General features: G+C 42.5%; 1 protein-coding gene across 2 annotated transcripts in view; it reads right to left on the bottom strand.

Annotated features, from left to right (window-relative positions):
* The window catches only part of mdn1 (midasin AAA ATPase 1), a 215109-nt gene that overhangs the window by 95346 nt on the left and 96835 nt on the right, over positions 1–22928 (bottom strand). For both annotated transcript variants that reach the window (XM_070885519.1, XM_070885520.1), the window contains exons 41-51: positions 20349–20453; positions 19953–20216; positions 17831–18098; positions 17044–17203; positions 15424–15540; positions 13447–13655; positions 13026–13171; positions 11883–12085; positions 8825–9042; positions 8142–8255; positions 590–734 (exon numbers count right to left, since the gene is read on the bottom strand). In XM_070885519.1, the coding sequence (XP_070741620.1) occupies positions 590–734; positions 8142–8255; positions 8825–9042; positions 11883–12085; positions 13026–13171; positions 13447–13655; positions 15424–15540; positions 17044–17203; positions 17831–18098; positions 19953–20216; positions 20349–20453 (1949 nt within the window). The remainder of the gene's footprint in view (positions 1–589; positions 735–8141; positions 8256–8824; positions 9043–11882; positions 12086–13025; positions 13172–13446; positions 13656–15423; positions 15541–17043; positions 17204–17830; positions 18099–19952; positions 20217–20348; positions 20454–22928) is intronic.

The raw sequence follows: 22928 nt of genomic DNA, 5'->3' as shown, positions 1-22928 counted from the left end.
TTACTTGCCACTTATCAGCTCAAACCTGGATGTTGCCCTGGTATTGCTGTATGCAGACACTAACTGCTTCATTATCTAAGAAATGTCAAATGGAACTGAACCTGAACACTGCAGTCATCAGCGAACATCCCCACTCCTGACCTTATGATGGAGGGAAGGTCATTGATGAAGTAGCTGAAGATGGTTGGGCCTAGGACACTACTCTAAGGAACACCTGCAGCGATGTCATGTGGCTGTGATGATTGACCTCCAACAACTACAACCATCTTCCTTTGTGCTAGGTATGACTCCAGCCAGTGGAGAGTTCCCCCACCCCGATTCCCATTGACTTCAGTTTTACTAGGGCTCCTTGATGCCACACTTGGTCAAATGCTGCCTTGATGTCAAGGGCAGTCACTCTTACCTCATCTCTGGAATTCAGTCTTTTGTCTATGTTTGGACCAAGGCTGTAATGAGGTCTGGAGCCGAGTAATTCTGGTGGAATCCAAACTGAGCATCGGTGAGCAGGTTCAGTAGCAAGGAAGAGAACGGACATTCCTTGGCTTCAATTAGTGAAACAAAAAGTTTGAATTAAAGTAATTCTGTTTACCTGTTAGCAATGGAGCCGAGCTGCGCTTGAAGCTCTTTCGAACACTGCAGCCCAGTTTCAAAATCCCCAGAATATGCCACAGAATTGAGCAGAATATCCAAATACTGCTGGTTCCATCGTGGATCCAAAGGAATTGAGGCATTCTCTGCAAAAGAAAAGAAGCTTTAGATCACTTAACACAACTTTTGTGCCCAAGATTTTTGGGGGGTTGGGGGAGAGGGGGGGGCAGTGCATCAGATATCTCAATAGAAAAATACCTAACACACTGCTATTTTATTGGGTTTATGCATGGACATACTGAAGAGGGGCACTTCAGAATGTGTGAATTTAAGAGTGTCGGCTTGGTTTAATCAGTAGCATTCTCACCAGTCAGGTCATAGCTTTAAGCCCCACGCTAGGATTTAAGCACATAACCCAGGCTGACACTTACAATAAGGAGTAGTGCTGCATTTTGGAGGTAGCATCTTGCATACAAGGCCCTCATCTGCCACTGCAATTGTTCAGGTGAATGTAAAAGATCCCATTATACTATTTGAAGAATAGGGAGTTCTCCCAGTGTGTTGGTCAACATTCAACTCAAACAACACCACCAAAGACTTGGCATTTGCTGTTTATGGGACTTTATCATGTCGACATTAGGTGCCACGCTTACCCAGAGACTAAACTCCAAGATATTAATTCATTAGAGATGAAGCTTTAGAGATGTTATTAGAAACAAGATCAGGAGCTACATAAATGAATGTGACTGATATGTAAGAAATAATGAAAAACAGAGAAAGAAATGTTCAGGAGCATAAGTTAATTCGTTGGTGACAACGTTTGCTAAAAGAATAGAAAATTGTAGGATGTATTTCACATTAATTCATGTTGTATATGTGCCGCATTTTCTTGGTGAGTGGGGGAAGGCATTTGTCGTCTCTGGTTATTGAAAGGTTTCTAAGTATTTCTAAGATTTTTAATATATGTTTATGTTTATTGAAGTGCTTTTATCAATGTAGAGTGATAGCAATAATATAAAACCTTGGTCAACCTTTGCCTTGTGCCAAATGACAAGAGTCCTGTGGAAAAGTGTTAGTGATGTTTCCAGGGAACACAGCCACAGTGTAGATTTTGATGTCATTCAAAGATAGAAAAACATCAAGCCCAACAGACGACAGTACAGGATTGTAATCATCATAGGCAGTCTCTCGGAATCGAGGAAGACTTGCTTCCACTCCCAAAGTGAGATCTTTGATGGCTGAACAGTGCGATACGAGAGCCACAGACTCTGTTACAGGTGGGACAGACATTCGTTGGGGGAGGGGGTCGGTAGGGCTGGTTTGCTGCACGCTCCTTCCGCTGCCTGCACTTGGCTTCTTCATGCTCTTTGCATTGAGACTCGAAGAGCTCAACGCCCTCCCGGATGGACTTTCTCCACCTCGAGCAGTCTGCAGCCAGGGCCTCCCAGGTGTCAGTGGTGATGTTGCACTTTACCAAGGAGGCTTTGAGGGTGTCCTTATAACGTTTCCGCTGTCCTCCTTTGGCTCGTTTACCATGAAGGAGCTCCGCATAAAGCATTTGCTTAGGGAGTCTCGTATCTGGCATGCGTACTATGTGGCCTGCCCAGCGAAGCTGATCCGAGTGTGGTCAGTGCTTCAATACTGGGGATTGTCAGTCCTCCCAGGGGATTTGCAGGATCTTGTGGAGACATCGTTGGTGATATATCTCCATTGACTTGAGGATTGTAAAGTGCAGGGTTGTAAAGTGCAGGGTTGTAAAGTGCAGATTTAAAGGAAACTATAATTTGTTCTCTACTGCTGGCTCCCACCGCTTATTATCTTAATTAAGTGAACGTGTGAGTACACAGGTAGCCAAAGCCATAAAAATATGTTTTGGGTTTATTAAATAGCAGCGAACATTACAAGAGTGGCTCGGTAGCACTACTACTGACCAAGCCCTGAAGGACATATTTGCCAGACTGGGCCTGCAGCCGGTGGTGAAAGAGCCAACACGAGGGAAAAACCTACTTGTCGCAGATGCATCTGTCCATGACAGCACTGGTAATAGTGATCACCGAACAGTCATTGTGGAGACGAAAACCTGTCTTCATACTGAACACCATCCATCGTGTTGTGTGGCACTACCACCGTGCTAAATGGGATAGATTCAGAACGGATCTAGCAGCTCAAAACTGGGCATCCAGGAGGCGCTGTGCACCAACAGCAGCAGCAGAATTGTACTCCACCACAATCTGTAATTTCATGGCCCAGCATTTCCCTCACACTACCATTACCGTCAAAGCAGGAGACCAACCCTGGTTCAATGAAGAGTGTAGAAGAGCATGCCAGGAGCAGCACCAGGTGTACCTAAAAATGAAGTGCCAACCTGGGGAAGCTGAAACACAGGACGGCATACATGCTAAACAGCGGAGCAGCATGCTATAGACAAAGCTAAGCGATCGCACAACCAACGGATCAGATCAAAACTCTGCAGTCCTGCCACAGTCAGTCAATGAATGGTGTTGGACCATTAAACTAACAGGAGGAGACGGCTCCATGAATATCCCCATTCTCAATGATGGCGGAGTCCAGTATGCGAGTGCAAAAGACAAGGCTGAAACATTTACAACATTAGAAACATAGAAAATAGGAGCAGGAGTAGGCCATTTGGCCCTTCGAGCCTGCACCACCATTCAATATGATCATGGCTGATCATGCAACTTCAGTACCCTGTGTTCCTGCTTTCTTTCCATACCACTTGATCCCTTTAGTCGTAATGGCCACATCTAACTCCCTTTTGAATATATCTAACGAACTAGCCTCAACAACTTTCTGTGGTAGATATTCCACAAGTTCACAATTCTGAGTGAAGAAGTTTCTCCTCATCTCAGTCCTAAATGGCTTACCCCTTATCCTTAGACTGTGATCCTTGATTCTGGACTTCCCCAACTTCGGGAACATTCTTCCTGCATCTAACCTGTCCAATCCCGTCAGAAGTTTGTGTGTTTCTATGAGATCTCCTCTCATTCTTCTAAATTCCAGTGAATATAAGCCTCGTCGATCCAGTCTTTCTTCATATATCAGTCCCATCTGGGAATCAATCTGGTGAACCTTCGCTGCACTCCCTCAATAGCAAGAATGTCCTTCCTCAGCTTAGGAGACCAAAACTGCACACAATACTCAAGATGTGGTCTCACCAAGGTCCTGTACAGCTGCAGTAAGACCTCCCTGCTCCTATACTCAAATCCCCTTGCTATGAAAGCCATCATGCCATTAGCTTTCTTTACTACCTGCTGTACCTGCATGCCTACCTTCAATGACTGATGTACCATGACACCCAGGTCTCATTGCACCTCCCCTTTTAATAATCTGTCACCAGATAATAATCTGCCTTCCTGTTTTTGCCACCTAAGTGGATAACCTCAAACTTATCCACATTATACTGCATCTGCCATGCATTTGCCCATTCACCTAACCTGTCCAAGTCCCCCTGCATCCTCAGAGCATCCTCCTCGCAGCTCGCACTGCCACCCAGCTTAGTGTCATCTGCAAACTTGGAGATATTACATTCAATTCCTTCGTCTAACTCATTAATGTATATTGTAAATAGCTGGGGCCCCAGCACTGAACCCTGCGGCACCACACGAGTCACTGCCAGCCATTCTGAAAAAGACCCGTTTATTCCCATTCTTTGCTTCCTGTCTGCCACCCAGTTCTCTATCCACTTCAATACATTACCCCCAATACCATGTGCTTTAAATTTGCACACTAATCTCGTGTGGGACCTTGTCAAAAGCTTTTTGAAAGTTCAAATACAACACATCCACTGATTCTCCCTTGTCCACTCTACTAGTTACATCCTCAAAAACTCCAGAAGATTTGTCAAGCATGATTTCCCTTTCATAAATCCATGCTGACTTGGACCGATCCCGTCACTGCTTTCCAAATGCGCTGCTATTACATCTTTAATAATTGATTCCAGCATTTTCCCCACCACCGATGTCAGGCTAACCGGTTTATAATTCCCTGTTTTCTCTCTCCCACCTTTTTTTTTAAAAAAGTGGGGGTACATTAGCTACCTTCCAGTCCATAGGAACTGATCCAGAGTCCATGGAATGTTGGAAAATGACCACCAATGCATCTACTATTTCTAGGGCCACTTCCTTAAGTACCCTGGGATGCAGACTATCAGGCCCTGGGGATTTATCGGCCTTCAGTCCCTTCAATTTCCCCAACACCAATTCCTGACTAATAAGGATTTCCCTCAGTTCCCCCTTCTCACTGGACCCTCGGTCACCTAATATTTTCAGGAGATTATTCGTGTCTTATTTAGTGAAGACAGAACCAAAGTATTTGTTCAAATTGGTCTGGCATTTCCTTGTTCCCCATTATGAATTCACCTGATTCTGACTGCAAGGGACCTACATTAGGCTTCACTAATCTTTTTCTCTTCACGTATCTATAGAAGCGTTTGCAGTCAGTTTTTATGTTCCCTGCAAGCTTACTCTCATACTCTATTTTCCCCCTCCTAATTAAACCCTTAGTCCTCCTCTGCTGAATTCTAAATTTCTCCAGTCCTCAGGTTTGCTGCTTTTTCTGGCCAATTTATATGCCTCTTCCTTGGATTTAACACTTTCCCTAATTTCCCTTGTTAGCCACAGTTGAGCCACTTTCCCTTTTTTAATCTTACACCACACAGGGATGGACAATTGTTGTATAGGAGTGCCAGAAGTGCCAAGTGGATGATCCATATCGGCCTCCTCCTGAGGTCCCCCCCATCACAGAAGCCAGTCTTCAACCAATTTGGTTCACTCCACGTGATATCAAGAAAAGGCTGAGCGCACTGGATACAGCAAAGGCTATGGACCCCGACAACAACCCGGCTGTCGTGCTGAAGACAGCTCCAGAACTAGCCGTGCTTTTAGCCAAGCTGTTCCAGTACAGCTATAACACTGGCATCTATCTGGCAATGTGGGAAAACTGCCCAGGTATGTCCTAGCCATAAAAAGCAGGACAATCCGGCCAATTATCCCCCATCAGTCTACTCTCAATCAATCATCGGCAAAGTGATGGAAGGCGTTGTCAGCAGTGCTATCAAGCAGCACTTACTCACCAATAACCTGCTCACCGATGCCCAGTTTGGGTTCTGCCAGGACCACTCGGCCCCAGACCTCATTACAGCCTTGGTCCAAACATGGACAAAAGAGCTGAATTCCAGAGGTGAGGTGAGAATGACTGCCCTTGACATCAAGGCAGCATTTGACAGTGTGTGATATCAAGGAGTCCTAATAAAACTGAAGTCAATGGGAATCAGGGAAAACTCTCCACTGGCTGGAGTCATACCTAGCACAAAGGATGGTTGTGATGGTTGGAGGTCAATCATCACAGCCCCAGGACATCACTGCAAGAGTTCCTCAGGGCAGTATCCGAGGCCCAACCATCTTCAGCTGCTTCATCAATGACCTTCCCTCCATCATAAGGTCAGAAGTGAGGATGTTCGATGATTACTGCAGTGTTCAGTGCCATTTGCAACTCCTCAGATAATGGAGCAGTCCATGCCCACATGCAGCAAGACCTGGATGACATTCAGGCTTGGGCTGATATGTGGTAAGTAACATGCGCGCCACACAAGTGCCAGGCAATGACTATCTCCACCAAGTGAGAGTCTAACCACCTCCCCTTGACATTCAACGGCATTACCATCGCCAAAACCCCCACCATTAACATCCTGGTGGTCACCATTGACCAGAAGCTTAACTGGACTAGCCACATAAACACTGTGGCAACAAGAACAGGTCAGAAGTTGGATATTCTGCAGTGGGTGTCTCACCTCCTGACTCCCCAAAGCAACTCCACCATGTTCAAGGCACAAGTCAGAAGTGTGATGGAATACTCTCCACTTGCCTGGATGAGTGCAGCTCCAACACAACAAGAAGCTCGACACCATCCAGGACAAAGCAGCCCGTTTGATTGGCAGCCCTACCACCACCTTAAACATTCATTCCCTCCACCACCGACGTACTGTGGCTGCAGTGTGTACCATCTACAAGATGCACTGCAGCAACTCACCAAGGCTTCTTCAGCAGCACCTCCCAAACCCACGACCTATACCACCTAGAAGGACATGGGTAGCAGGCACATGGGAACACCACCACCTCCAAATTCCCTCCAAGTCACACACCATCCTGACTTGGAAGTATATCACCATTCCTTCATCGTCGCTGGATCAAAATCCTGGAACTCCCTCCCTCACCACACGGACTGCAGCGGTTCAAGGCGGCGGCTCACCACCACCTTTTCAAGAACAATTAGGGATGGGCAATAAATGCTGGCCTTGCCAGCAACGCCCACAGCCCAAGAACGAATTAAAAAAAGTAAAGGAAGCAGTGAAAATGTTTCACCAAAAATATTGGTTCAGAAACAGTTCAGGTACTATGTCCAGTTTTGGGTGCCCCATTATGAAAATAAATTAAAGCCCGAGAGAGCACGGATACACGGGAGGGGAAAGTAGAGTTATGAGGAGATACTGGAACTACTTCCAGTGGAACAGAGAAGGCCAAGAAAAGATTCCAGAGAGATTGTGGGTTTTAATGAGTGTGAATAGAAAGATTTGGGGATTCAGTGATTTGTGGGGGGGGTGGGGAGCATCATAAATGTAAAACATATAACAACAAAGAGAATGAGGAGAGAAACTAAGAAATGCCTTTATACAGAGGGATGCTGGAGTATGGAATGTTTTGCCACAGGGACTGGTTTGGACATAGAATATTGCAATTTTTAAAAATAACAAGCAGAGGAAGATACAGGGCTATGGGAAGAGAGCGAGGCAGCAGAGAGCTGGCACAATGAGGTAGATTTTCAACTCGTCACCTGGATGTTAAATTGGCATTAAGGATCAGCTACCTGTTACTGAAAGATTTGGTTTTCATTTAATTTGCATTGATTTAAATTCACTTGAGGTGGTTTCCACAATGGGCAGCCGATCCACAAAGCTAGTTTTATGCCTCAGCAAATTGAAATTCTACGCCAATGAGTTAAATGGTCTCATTCGGAGCTGCAACGCCTGTGGTTCTAGAACGACTAGAATTTACAACACAAACGGGTCGATGTAAGCCTCCGCCCACCCTACTTCATCGAACCGTATCTGCACATCCTATAATATTCTATGGTATGCCTACTCTTCTGCAACCTTTCTAAAGTTTTGCAGAAAAAGCAGACTATGCTGACAGGTGTGCTAACCTATTACATTTATGTCTTTTTCCCTCCCAACACTTTTGTAGGTTTGCACATTTCCATTGTCTTTAATTTTAAAATGTTAATTTTTTTCCCCCAACTTGAATGCAGAAGCTCAAACACGGTCCATAAACATGCCACTTCTCTCAGAGCAAAGAAATGCCATTAATATGCATCTACTTTATAGTTAAAGGATCTAATTTAATGCTAATCATTCATATTTAAAGCCATGCAACTTCTTCCCATTCCCCAATGATGTAACCAGTTCACCTGAAAATACAATTTAACAGATGTTAAAACTAAACAAAAAGCCAATGTTCCCATTGCTCAGAGCATGTTACCATTTGCATCAAGTTGTAGTTGCTGCATAACTCCTTTCATCCCTGAAGGCAGTACACTGGAGTAAACTACATTAAGAGCTTTAGCCGCTGCCTCCAGTTGTGCATACACCAACTCTGTAGGTAAAGAAAAAGAGCCATATATATTAACCACGGTGACAAATGATTAAGAATCTCACTTACAGGGAACATTTTACATCTATTTTGAGCTGTTATTTGTCAGCAACCAAGACAATGCACATTCAGTGAAAGTCATCTTTTATTGCTGCATATTGTCTTTATAAGGCTCTAATGCCTTTATAACTCATAGTCAGTGCTCTGTGCTGTGATTTTTTTTTTAAAGTGTAAAATCATATTTCTAAGTCATACTATCATGCATATTGTATACCCATTAAACACAGGAGTGTGCAAAGATTAAATGTATAAACAATGCTGATAATCTATACACAAGTGCACTTGTGATGCAAATTTTAAAAGCTACACATAACATAGGATACAAATTTAAATTCAACTTTGTGCACAAGAGGCCATTACACTGACTGTCAACTGGCATTTGAATCTTCAGTACATAGTGTCAACTGATAACCATATTTATGCAAAAAGAAAAAAGTCGCTAACTGAATGATTTCATCAACCAGCATGACACCGAAATTGTATAATCAAGTTTAGAGAGAGCTGAACTCTACCTGGTAGCTGTTTGTGGGTTTTTGCTATGTGACACAACCACCTGGCCCTTAACAGCCAATCCTGATTAGATGCTTTCTCCGCGACCAGCCTGATAGCAGCAGGAACCATACAGACCTCATCGGTCGCGAGTGCTGTCTTGTCGCCATTGAATAAAAGACCGTCCATGTTACAGGACTGCAAAACTAGCTCGAGATCAGTCAGGGTCAAAGGTCGAGACCTGAATCAAGGAAGGGAAAGAAAACACACATCCGTTACAAATATTGCTTTCCAGAAACATATACCTGTACATCTAATTTTGCTGGAGCAAATTTTTCTTTTTAATAAATCCATGTTCTCTCATGGTTCACTCACACCATCAACTGTGACAATCAAATTCAGTCGTTCCCAAAATATTTACTTTTTAAAAATAAAATAACCGGCTCTAAGAGATAAACACAAATCTTTAATGATACACTTTCTAGCAAGCTGCTTTTCCTTCCCTTCTATCTAACCCGCTCCCAATCTGCCTCTTGCACACAACTTTTCCTTCTGTCTCACCCCTACAGTTTCCCATCCCTATGAAGCTATGCTCCCTTTGACTTTTCTGCCCTTTCTTTTAGTGAAATTTTTCTAAACTGATGCATTTCATCAGCAAGAGACGAGTGTGGAAGTCACAATGTCATGTTTGGGCATTTTATACACCAATCATGAACGGGCCTTTGACAGATGTTGCTGCAGAAATGCTCACCCAATTACTGAGGCAATTGGTTTGTTTTAATGCAGGCAAAGTATTGGATCGGTCTATGCCAAATGGTGCACTGAATGATTACAGCCTCGCTATGGCACTCTTTGCATTGTGTAAATTCCAATGTGTGTCTTAGCCTCTTGTATGCCAATGCTCTTACTTCTGTCTGCTCCATTTACTTTGTGGCTGCCGAGGGAGCACTGGATTGGATTTCATATTCGCTACAACTGAAAGGGGCAGAACTTATTTCTTCTGTCTGCTTGTACAACCTAGTATATTTTTGGGAGGTTAACTGGTGGTGCATAAATCTCAAGCTGCTGGGAAAGCGGAAAAATAAAACCACTTAAAAATCTACATTAATCAAGGACAAGGATTTGTTCAAGGTAATGGTGTTTTGAAGAAGAAGTGACTGATTGGCTAGATAAAGGGAATGCAGTAGATGTAGTGTATATGGATTTGGATATCATGTACAGATTTGAGTGCTCCATTACAGAAAGAAGATTACAGCCCGAGAGAGCATTTAGCACAGATTTGCTAAGATAGGATGTTCTAGATATGAGATAAGACTAGAGATACTGGGACTATAGAGAATGCCAAGAGGAGATTTAATCAAGGTTTTTGAAATTATGAGGGATTTTGATAGTGAATAGGGAAAGGTTATTTATTTTGGTGGCAAGTCATGAATTTCAAATGGTTACTAAGAGAATGAAGAGATAGGTTAGGAAAACTTTCTCTGCACAGCTGGTTGCTGGAGGACAGAATGCTTTGCCACAGGGAATGGTTAAGGCAAAGACCATTGCATCTTTTAAGGGAAAATGGATAAATATTTCCTGAGATATAATAATAACCTGAGGAAGATACATGGTAAAAGGGAGAGCATGGGGCAGGGGGATTCAGTTTGGTTTGCTCTAGCTGGCAGACACAATGCGCCCCAAATCCTCCTCCAGTCCGGCAAACATCTAGAAACCTGGACTGATCATATTGCTTTGGATACTCTATTGTCACGTATCTAATTTACTCCTGTATAGGGGCTGGAAACTCTGCCCCAGACTTTGGCAATGAGCAGAGATCGATCTGATGCAAGAAAAGAACCATTAGCTGGCCATAAACAAACTGACACAATAACAAAGCTATGATGCAAAAGACCACATGTGGTATGGCCTATCTGAATCATATTTTCATATGCATGGTGAACAGGTGGTCTTCATCGAACCCAAGGTGCATACTCTGCATCAAGGATGCATGGCAGTTAAATATGTTGATAGGGAGCAAAACCAGCTGTTTCATAAGAATTACATAGAGCCTAAAGCACAGCGACAGGCCAACTGGTCTATGCCAGTGTTTATGCTCCACACGAGCCTCGTCCATCGAACAACATATCCTTCTATTGCTGTTTGTGGGAGCTCGCTTGTGCGCAAATTGGCTGCCACGTTTCCCACATTACAACAGAGACTACACTCCAAAAAAGCACTTAATTGGCTGTAAAGTGCTTGGAGACATCCAGTGGTCGTGAAAGGAACTATATAAATCCAAGTCTTTCTTTTTTTCTATCCTTGGTCCCTCATGTACTTATCTAGCTTAAAGGCATCCGTGCGATTTGCCTCAACCACTCCATGTGGATTTTATTTTCTTCTTTTTTGAACTGATGTTCATGTTGTCAAATCATTCTCCTCTGCATGGAATTCATTCTGTACTCTGAATGGGGGCATGCACCAATGTTTTTTCTGGATTAAATAAGATTTTCATCCAGCACGAAGTAACTTGCAGAAGGCCCCTTAAGCGCGGAACTTCTCGGTGGAGTTCCTGTGCGGTGTGCCACGGAACGCAAGAAGCCAGCTCTGCACCTGTATTACTCCTCGGTTTGGTCATAAAATTACAGGGAAAACATTTCATGGGGAGATACGAAGTATATGCCTCCCAGTAGCCAATTAGAGTTACACTGGAAGTAACCCAGTAGCCTCTCTACTTCTCTTTCCTCCTTTAAGGCGCTCCTTAAAACCCATCCTTTGGACCAAGCTTTTGGTAATCTGCCCTAATATCTCATGTGGCCCGGTGTCAAATTTGATTTTACAACACTCCTGTGATGCGCCTTGGGATGGTTTGATACGTTAAAGGCACCATATAAATACAAGTTGTTGTTAATACCGTCTGTCTCCATTCTTGGCTGGTGATGGTTTTGCTGCGAGCAAATGTTTTCAAAACATGAAATAATGACAGTATGTCAGGTTACAACTGTGTATGAAGCAAAATTTGATCTAAACAAATTTGATGTTTAGTGGACATAACTTAAGTCTTTTCCTAAATGTCTGCATATAATCGTGCCTTCAGCCCACCTGTTGTTACTGAGGCTCAGTTGGTTCAAACAGTAGGCAAGGAGCTGTCCATCGCGATGGACCATGGACAGCATGGAGTCTTCTGCTGTAAGCACCGCCGATGGAATAGAATCGGGCCACAGCCCTAAAGAGATCAAGCAATGAGCCGAGGATTTAAGCGTCGCCAATGTGAGTTTGTGCTTCTCCACTCGTTCTTGTACTTGCTGCAACACAAAAGATCATTATGGCTCTTAAATGACCGATGTCTTACTTAAATGCTTTTACTTTCAACTTAAGAATGTAATAAATAAGAAGGCAGAACAATCAAGATAACTTCACAGGTATAAGACTATTTAAATATGTCTGCTTAGTTGTGTCAGTACTACAGTGCGTATGACAATTGTATAAAATTAACGTACGCACACATAGCTTTCTTCACTCAATGTAACTTGTGGTCGGAGGCCTACCTCCGGAGTATTCCTCCGAACCAATTTTTTTAAATCCACACCTACCTTCAGGCTCCTGGGCTTTGAAGACTTTGGCTCCAGGCACATGCCTGCTTAAAGGCCCATGGATCCCAGAGACGCAGGCGGCTCGGAAGCGTTGCTGGGATCACGTGGGTCAGTTACTCCAATCAGAAAAGAGAATTCCTAAAATGCTTATGGGAATTCCATTTACGAACAGAATCCCTTTAGCATATGAGGAATTCCAAAATAATTTATACAACTGGAATAAAAATAAATGTTCCCATTTTCCAATTTAAATAAAAGTCCTTCAATGAAGCATTTACGATAAAACATTTATTTTGAAAAATAATTCTCAACATTTTAATCCGGGCCAAAATTGACAAAATAATTTTAAGTGTTTGTGCATGATTTTTTTATTTTAATTTAAGATTTATATTAACCCTTACGCTGGTGAAAGCAGGCCCAAGGGTTTTGTGGGACATTTGCGGGGCAGTACTGAGCAAACAGCCCAACTCCGGCAACTTTTGGGTCGGTGCAGTTAGATCCATCAAGGCAAGCTCTGGTTTTTCGCGGATGCGGAAACCCAAAACCAGCGTACGCCATCATCGGCTCTCGCAAAATCTGGGCCGTTAAATTCCTTCAATCTAAATTGCTAGAAATTGTGAACTCCCTTCAAAAACGAGTCCTTAACCCTTACCTGCTGGTGAGCTTGAGAAGTCTGTGAAAGGACAAACACTTGCGAGCAAGCTCGATGGAATGCCTCTGTCAAGTTGAGACCACGCTTCAGCTGCTGAACAATAAGAACAGCAGCATGAAGTAGTAGAGAGATGGAGGAAGAACTACCTATTTTCAAAAACAAAAAAGGAAAAAAAAAATAGTTAAAGCGGCAAATCAAAGGCATTCAAACCAGCATTTCTCCACACAAGTCCTTAACTTACAGTCACCAGAACTAGATTTTACATTTCCAGCTCCACTAAAAACAAATATAATAAACCTGAGCATTTGGACAAGTGTAACAGCTCCAATTAAACAGGAACATTCTGTTCTTGCCCGACAATCCAGCTAGAACCAGTTTACCAAAAACCCCGAAGTTGATTGATTTAAAATGTTAAGTTTACCTGCTGTAATTTCTTTTATTTCTGAATACAAGGCCATTAACTCAGTACATGGATGGTCTCCCATAAAGCCAAGCCCATGTAGCAGTGTTTTAATATCCTGTTTATCCAAAGGGTCCGCACTGTGCTCGCCTGCAATATAAATTTCAATCCCACGATTTCTCATGGCCCGAGAAATTTCTCCATGTGATGGATCCATGGTCATAAATAGCCTAGTTAAAAAAGACAGTTAAACATGAAAACTCCAGTACTAGCTAATGATATTTTATCTTTAGAACAACCTTATTTTTAAATGCAGTTTATGCCAGTTAATGGAAAGCATACTTTTTAAAAAGGCGCATGTGCTCATTAGGGGAATATGAAAAGCAGTGTTTAGAAGTACCAAATATTAATAGTAATTGCTCTTCCATAGTATAAGGCAGGGGGATAATTGGACGGAGGGCGAGGCACAGACGACCTTAAGAGGGACGTGGCTGGTAATGTGATTCAGTGGAGGGAGAATAAGATTTACAGAGAATACTGGGTGAGAGTTTGGGGGGGGGGGGGGGGGGGGGGGTGGAGGAGGGTACGGGCAGATGAAGTGTGATAGAGGGGCTGGCACAGTTTTGCAATGGAGCATGGGCTCTATTCTGACCTTACGAGAGAAAAAAATCCAACTTCACCACTTCTCAGAAGGTTTCAGCGTTACCAAGAGAAAATATAATACTTAGTTTCTTGAATGTTCATGTGGTTTATTACTCCTTTCGATGGCTGCTAGGGGACACAGTGCTTCTTGCTGTGATTGCCACTAAATTGGAACTTTCATATTAAGCATCGATAGAAGTAAATGCAAACGTTCGTGCCTTTCTACATGATCCAATGTTGTGTTGTGCGAAGGAAGCCCTGAAGTCAATGCAAGGTGTTTCAAACACCTGGGCTATTGAATGGGCTGGGCTGAGGAGCATGTCGTGCTACATGATGAATCACCCTGAACTTCACAAACAAAGCCGCCTTCATTGCTAAAATACAGCTGATAAAAGAAACACTGAACTGCAGAGGCAAAGGTTACTGGGAGGCGAATGTTTTTTTTCTCCGTGAAAAGCAGAGGGGAATCAATGTCTGTTGGTATTTACAGAAATTTCAGAGCCTGTGTACGGCAGAATGAGGCGGAGGGAAATGAGCACAAAAAAATCCTGGTGAGTAATCAGATTGGATATGGCTTGATACTGGTTGTAGTTTGTTTGCAGCCTGGTGGGGCTGAAACATTCGAGGAATGAATGAGAGTTTGTGAAGTTTTGATTCCCAAACCCTCATTTTTGTGGTTAGAAACCACAAGGTTTGTTAAAAACAGCCTCCCTTCCCTTTATTTCTAAATATTTTCTTTTAAATAAATGAAAACTGGTTTGATTTGCCTCAGTTTCTAGGTTTTGCTTCCCATCATGTTCTAGAACACAAGTGCCTGTGAGTGGGAAGATTTGGCCCGATTTATTTTAATGAAAATGAGTTTAAAAAAACCCAAAAGGAACAAGGTATATTAATTTTCAGCTGCACACAAGAAACCCCAGTTTAAAATAGCAATCAACATTGTGATATGCAACATTAAAATTCCCATAGGCATAACAGATAATTGTGGTTAGTTAATATGAAAAATGCAATTGATAGAGGTTGATATTGGATCTTCCAATGCATTTTGAATGGAATGTCATGTACACAATCTTTATCGTCGCTGGGTCAAAATCCTGGAACTCCCTCCCTAACAGCACTGTGGGAGAACCTTCACCACAAGGACGGCAGTGATTCAAGGCGGCGGCTCACCACCACTTCTCCAGGGCAATTAGGGATGGGCGATAAATGCTGGCCTTACCAGCGATGACCATGAACAAAAAAAAAGTTTTGAACTTTTCTACCTCGTCAACAGATGTCAAAACATCTGGAAATACTCAAACAAAATCTGTGCATTTCCATAGCCCTGAATTACTACCAAACATCTTGATGGCATACCTGAAATTTGGGTGTGGGACAATTGTTGGACTGGTGCCATCAATCACTCCTCTTTCACCAATGGTGAGGACTCCTCCAGGTTCCAAAAGAGCATTTAGACGATCAAGCACAGAAGGACTAAATAAAAATAAGTATTGAATGTATCACACAACAAACAAATGGCTAAATATACATTTTAACCCAACAGTCTCCTCTATGCATCAGTGAGTCAATCCCATTCCAGCATTTTATAGAAACACTGACTTTACATTGAGCAGCAATTAATTCATTCATTTGAGCACAACGTTATTGGAATTCTTTGAGAATATAACGAGCATTTACTGGAATTCTTTGAGGATATAACGAGCATAGTGGATAGAGGTGTACCGATGGATGTGGTGTATTTAGATTTCCAAAAGGCATTCGATAAGGTGCCACACAAAAGGTTACTGCAGAAGATAAAGGTACGTGGAGTCAGAGGAAATGTATTAGCATGGATAGAGAATTGGCTGGCTAACAGAAAGCAGAGAGTCGGGATAAATGGGTCCTTTTCGGGTTGGGATCGGTGTTGGGACCACAACTGTTTACAATATACATAGATGACCTGGAAGAGGGGACAGAGTGTAGTGTAACAAAATTTGCAGATGACACAAAGATTAGTGGGAAATCGGGTTGTGTAGAGGACACAGAAAGGCTGCAAAGAGATTTAGATAGGTTAAGCGAATGGGCTAAAGTTTGGCAGATGGAACACAATGTCGGAAGATGTGAGGTCATCCACCTTGGAAAAAAACAGTAAAAGGGAATATTATTTGAATGGGGAGAAATTACAACATGCTGCGGTGCAGAGGGACCTGGGGGTCCTTGTGCATGAATCCCAAAAAGTTAGTTTGCAGGTGCAGCAGGTAATCAGGAAGGCGAATGGCATGTTGGCCTTCATTGCGAGAGGGATGGAGTACAAAAGCAGGGAGGTCCTGCTGCAACTGCATAGGGTATTGGTGAGGCCGCACCTGGATTACTGCGTGCAGTTTTGGTCACCTTACTTAAGAAAGGATATACTAGCTTTGGAGGGGGTACAGAGACGATTCACTAGGCTGAGTCCTGAGATGAGGGGATTACCTTATGATGATCGATTAAATAGACTGGGTCTTTACTCGTTGGAGTTCAAAAGGATGAGGGGTGATCTTATAGAAACATTTGAAATAATGAAAGAGATAGACAAGATAGAGGCAGAGAGGTTGTTTCCACTGGTCGGGGAGACTAGAACTAGGGGGCACAGCCTCAAAATACAGGGGAGCCAATTTAAAACAGAGTTGAGAAAGAATTTCTTCTCCCAGAGGGTTGTGAATCTGTGGAATTCTCTGCCCAAGGAAGCAGTTGAGGCTAGCTCATTGAATGTATTCAAGTCACAGATAGATAGATTTTTAACCAATAAGGGAATTAAGGGTTACGGTCAGCGGGCGGGTAAGTGGAGCTGAGTCCACGGCCAGATCAGCCATGATCTTGTTGAATGGCGGAGCAGGCTCGGGGGGCTAGATGGCCTACTCCTGTTCCTAATTCTTATGTTCTTATGTTCTTACAAGAAGCGTTAGAACCTGCACAACTACAGAGCACTGGAATGTACTTTCTAGGTAATCGACTCACCTGCAGAAGTTAACATTGTCCAGCAGCAGCCAATCACCCGAATTCAAAGCCTGTACAAGCATCCCATCAACCCACTCGAAAGTGCCACGGCTTTGGCCATCCAAAGATTGACTTCGCTGGCGCTTAAAGCGCTGGAATTCTGTGATCAATTCTGAAAATTCTACAATTGAAAAGGTAAGAAATGGATCATTACTGACAATTACTCAAAAGGAAACATGACTTCTAAAGAACTCAATGAAGTTTTGACAGTACATTTATTCAATTCAGGCAGAAATGCAACTCTCCCACCACATCCAACATACACATTAAGGTTGGAGATCACAAACCCAAAAAACTGAGGCTCCCACTCATTATCCAGTGAATTTACCCCGCTGAAATACTGCATGTGTTGTCAGATCCGTCATCAAATGCCCACCAACATATGTGATCTGTCAAAGTATGGGAGGGCAATCAGTGGAACCATTCCCCAGAGAAGTCAACATCTTCAGTGGGGTATAAAATTATTGCCGGAGTGGGGGGGGTGGGAAGAAGAACGCTTCTTAGGACACACAAGGAATGCCTATCACCCAGTCTAAAAAATTGCAAACATTTCAATTTTGTAGCTAATAGCATGTTTAATTTTACTCGGATACAGACTTTTGTAGTGTGTGAACATTGTGGAATCTAAACTATTTTATTTGGTCAACTTTTTTTTTTTAAATAGTGTGTTTTTTTTTTAAAAAGGCAATTGAATACTTTTTTGGGGGAAATTCTCACAAATCATGTCCCTGTATTTAGAAATGCATACCTGATGAAGAGAGAGTGTTCAATTTGTTATTGAAGCGCTGAAGAAGAATGAGCAAACTCTCTAGTTTGTTCATTGCATCAGAGGAAATGCCAGAACTACGATCTTCATTGAGGCAACGTGAATGACTGATCAGGAATGAATTCCAGAGTTTGAGAAGGACACCACCATCGGGGAAAGTGTCCAGAGAGAGCAGAACATCTCTGGTGACAGCACTGATGACATCCTTCACCTTCCCAACTAAACTCTGCCAGGGGCGTAAAATATCAACCTGCAAACACACATGAAACCCGTCAATTTTGCTTGCTCCTCTTTTATTATCTTCCATCTTTCAGCCGGAGAGGTGAACGAGTGCATTGACCATTATGCACCTTTGACTCGCAGTTAGATGCTAAATATACAAATTATGATAAACTGAGAAAATTGATGGATTAGACATGAGAGCATCTGCCAAGATTTGAATGCATGACCACAGCAGTGCGAAACACATTGGCCCCGAAACTGCAGTCGGAGGCTTCCTGCGGGTGAGTGCTTCCGATCCGCAAAAAAATTACGCACCTACCTGTGCCTCCGCATCTTGGGACTCTTGCAGTCCTGGGCCTGCAGGCATACGCCTGTGTAAAGGCCAAGGCGGTTCGCAAGCATCCTTGAAATGATGCGGGCCAGGCCAACCAATGACAAAGGGGGATTCCCATTATGCTTATGGAGATTCCATTTACGTACGGAATCCCCATTAGTAAAAGGATGACATAAAAAACACTCTCGCGCAATCTAAATAAAAATAAACCACGTTTAAAATTAATTAAAATACAATTTAATTCAAAATCAAACCAAAATTTTATTTTTTGAAAAATAAATTTCAAAATTTTTTAAAGGAGCCAAAAATAACCTAAACTCAAAGTTTTAGAATGTTTAAATGATTTTAAAATTTGAATTTTAATATTTATTTAAACCCATAAGCTTGTAAAAGAAGGCCCTACCTACGCCTGCTTTTACTGGGCGCAAGAGTTTTGTGGACATTCGCTGGGCAGTACTCCCCGCCAGCGAATATCCATTTCCTGCAGATGAGGACGATCGATCAAGCTGAAACTTGACAGATCGCAAGTCCCAGGTTTTGGTGCATGCGCAGTGCAGTGTAGAAACCCGGAATTTGCGGTGCACTTATGCCAGCATATGCCCCGTAAAATCCAGGCCAATACCTTATCCTGCCAACAAAAATACACCCACATTGCTAAAGGTCAAGTTTTCTTTTACTATTAGCATTAACAACCTTGAATAAATCAACTATAGCCATACAAATGCCTGAAGTGCACTGCAGAGACAGATATAAAATGGAACACTGTCCAACACTGGATGAAAATGGAGATGTGTATCTGGCTGTCTGGAGCAGAGAAAGCCAAGAATAGATTTAGAGGTATTTTATTAGGAAGATTTCCGATAGAGTGACAAGGGACAGAGTATTTCCTCTGGTTCTGGAATATGTGAAGAGGGTCATCAATTTAAAACAGTCATGGAGAGTCAAGAGACAGATTAGGGGAGAGTTCTGTACATAGCTGGTTGTTGGAGCACAAAATACTTCACCAGAAGGACTGATCGAGGTAGCGACCATTGGATCTTCCAAGGGAAAATTCGCTAAAAACAGGTTGATGCATGTCTATTGGGAAAGAGTAGGGCTGTGGGAGTAGTTTTATTGGTCCACAGTGAACCAGCACAAAAAACATGGGCCGAATAGCCTCTAGGTGCTGCAAGCTGCTTTGGCTCTATATACACAAGGAATTTGCAGCATTAATGTGTTTAAAGTCACAATAAAGGCAAACACTGTGCTCAGAGTAAGTTGGCAATAGAGTAATGTGGATAGGACACAAATCCTGAATTGGTTAAAAGCAAAATGAGACATATAATAAATAAAAGAACACTCGCCAACATTGTAATTTCTACACATTATGTGACAGATGTATGAATTGGAATCGTTTGTACAAATGCTGCTACAAAACAGAAAAGCTCCTCCTCATGCTAATGAGCACCAAGCTTTAACACAATAATCACGAGCAACCGAAATCTATGTACAAGACACATAGGCAGGCTAAATAAATTGAAAACTCAATTGTTCTGTTCAATATCTCACCTGCTCAAATCCACCAAGAAGTTCTGTTGTGTCCATGGCGCTGTTCATTGCCATAACTTTTAAACTTTGACCTGTTAGAAGAGCCAAGAGCTGGATTAGGCTAGTTTTCCCACTGGCAGCAGGCCCCACCAGAATTACCATCCAACTCATCTGTGTACACTTCATAACCGACTCTAGTGGCTGAAGCGAATGATGAAGAATGGACAGCTGCTTACTCGACATGGGAACGGTGAACGCACTACGAGAAAGGATAGAATAACCAACCTAAAACAGAGGACAACAGCAACCGTTACCAACTGCTCACTTTTAACAATAACTGAAAGGTTGATCACTTTTTTTTTTGCACAGAATCTTAGCTTTGCATACTGTTGGGTAATCTCTTGCTAAGTCACAAACCTGAACCTGCTGTGGTGTGATGTGGAATTTTCTGGACCCAGTGTAGGCATGTGATTGAATGTCATCACATTTTGAATGAAATATGCCTTTAAATACAGCAAACATCTTGGAAGGAAAGAAGAAATGCACATATTAAATAGCCAAACCAACATATTAGAGTTTCTTCTGCACAAGGGCAATTTCAACACCCAATTTTTGTAAAGTGATATTATGGTAACTAAAAGAAATAAGCCAGTCTCAAATTGAGCCAATGTGCCTTAATTTCAATTTGCAATGCATTTACCAATTATCACCTCAAATGCAATTACACTCCAGCGTAAAGAACAACTTACAACTAACAGTAATTCACTATGACTTTGCAACTCAGTTACTCATCTTTAAAACTGCATTTGCTTGACAATGGGAACCTGAGAACGAATTCAAAAGGGAAGGAAGTAAAGCAGAAAAAGGATAGCAAGAATCTAGAAAGCGAATCTGTAAGACAGAGGAAACAGGGCTTAGTATGTAGTAAGCAAGGAGGTCTTCCTGTGCGGAACGGTATATACTTTAATGCAAGGAGTATAACGAATAAAGCGGCTGAGCTAAGAGCACAGGTAGACACTTGGGAGTATGACATGATAGCCATTACAGAAACATAGCTGAAAGAGGGGCAGGTTTGGCAAATCAATATTCCTGGCTACAGGATTTTTAGACAACAGAAAGGGGTGTAAAATGGGGGGGGGTTGCAGTACTGTTTAAAAAAAAACTATTACAGCCGTGAGGAGGGATGATATGTTAGAGGGACCATCAAATGAGGCCATATGAGTCAAATAGAAAAATAAAAAAAGGGCAATCACACTGCAGGGCATGTATTATAGACGCCCAAGCAGTGGGAGGGAGATAGAGAAGCCAATATGTAGGCAAGTTTGTGTGAAGTCCAAAAACCATAGGGTAAGTAATAGTAGCGGATTTTAACTATCCAAATATTGACTGGGACAAATTTAGTGTGAAGGGTATAGAGGGTGCGGAATTCTTGAAATGCATTCAAGAGAACTTTTTTAGTCAGTATGTAGCAAGCCCAACACGAGAGGGGGCAGTCTTGGATTTAGTTTTGGGGAATGAAGCTGGGCAGGTTGAAGGGGTATTAGTGGGAGAGCACTTGTGTGCCAGTGACCATAATTCAGTCAGATTCAAGTTGGTTATGGATAAGGACAAGAATAGGCCTGGAATAAAAGTTCCAAATTGGGGAAAAGCTAATTTTGCTAAGTTAAGGAGTGATTTGGCCATAGTGGACTGGAAACAGCTACTTGTGGGTAAATCAGTGTCGGAACAGTGGGAAGCATTCAAGGAGGTGATCCGGAAGGCTCAGGCCAAACATGTGCCCTTAAAGAAAAAGGGTGGGAAAAATAATTCTAGAGCTCCCTGGATGTCCACAGACTTACAGGGGAGGATTAAGAAAAAAAGGGACGCTTATGTCAAATATCATCGGCTAAATACTTTAGAATCTTGAGGAATATAGGAAGATAAGAGGCAAAATTAAAAAGGTTATTAGGAATGCTAAGAGAATGCACGAGAAATTCTTGGCCATTAAAATTAAGAAAAACCCTAAGATATTCCATAAATATATTAAGAGTAAGAGGGTAACTAAAGAAAGGGTAGGGCCTGTTAGAGACCATGAGGGTAATCTTTGTGTGGAGGTGTAAAATGCTGGTAGGGTACTTCACGAATACTTTGCATCGGTTTTCACAAAGGAAAGAGGCAATGCAGATACTGCTATCGAGGAGGAGTGTGATATTCTGGATGAAATAAAGAGAGTGAGAGAGGAAGTATTAAGGGGTTTAGCAGCATTGAAAGGTCCCCAGACCCAGATGAAATGCATCCTAGGCTGTTGAGGGAAGTAAAAGAGAAAATAGCAGAGGCCTTGACCATCATTTTCCAGTCCTCTTTGGATCTGGGCATGGTGCCGGAGGACTGCTAATGTAATACCCTTGTCTAAGAAGGGAAAAAGAGATAGGCCGAGTAATTACAGGCCTGTCAGCCTAACCTCAGTGGTGGGAAAATTATTGGAAAAAATCCTGAAAGACAGAATAAATCTGCATTTGGAAAGGCAAGGGGATTAATTAGGGGCAGTCAGCACGGATTTGTTAAGGGAAGATTGTGTTTCACTAACCTGATTGAATTTTTTGAGAAGGTAACCAAGAGGGTCGATGAGGGTAGCGCGTACGATGTATGGACTTTAGCAAGGCTTTTGATAAGGTCCCACATGGTAGACTGGGTCATGAAGGTTAAAGCTCATGAGATACAGGGCAAAGTGGCAAGTTGGATCCAAAATTGGTTGGAGGTAGGAAGCAAAGGGTAATGATTGATGGATGTTTTTGTGACTGGAAGGATGTTTCCAGTGGGGTTCCACAGGGCTCAGTACTGGGTCCCTTGCTTTTTGTGGTATATATCAACAATTTAGATTTGAATATAAGGAATATGATCAAGAAGTTTGCAGACAGCACTAAAATTAGCTGTGTGGCTGATAATGAAGAGGAAACTCATGGGCTGCAGGAGGATATCAATCTATTGGTCAGGTGGGCACAGCAGTGGCAAATGGAA

This window comes from Pristiophorus japonicus, chromosome 7, assembly GCF_044704955.1.
Source record: "Pristiophorus japonicus isolate sPriJap1 chromosome 7, sPriJap1.hap1, whole genome shotgun sequence".
Lineage (NCBI taxonomy): Eukaryota > Metazoa > Chordata > Chondrichthyes > Pristiophoridae > Pristiophorus > Pristiophorus japonicus.
Note: the sequence above shows the minus strand (reverse complement) of the source record. Positions and strands in the feature narration are given on the sequence as shown.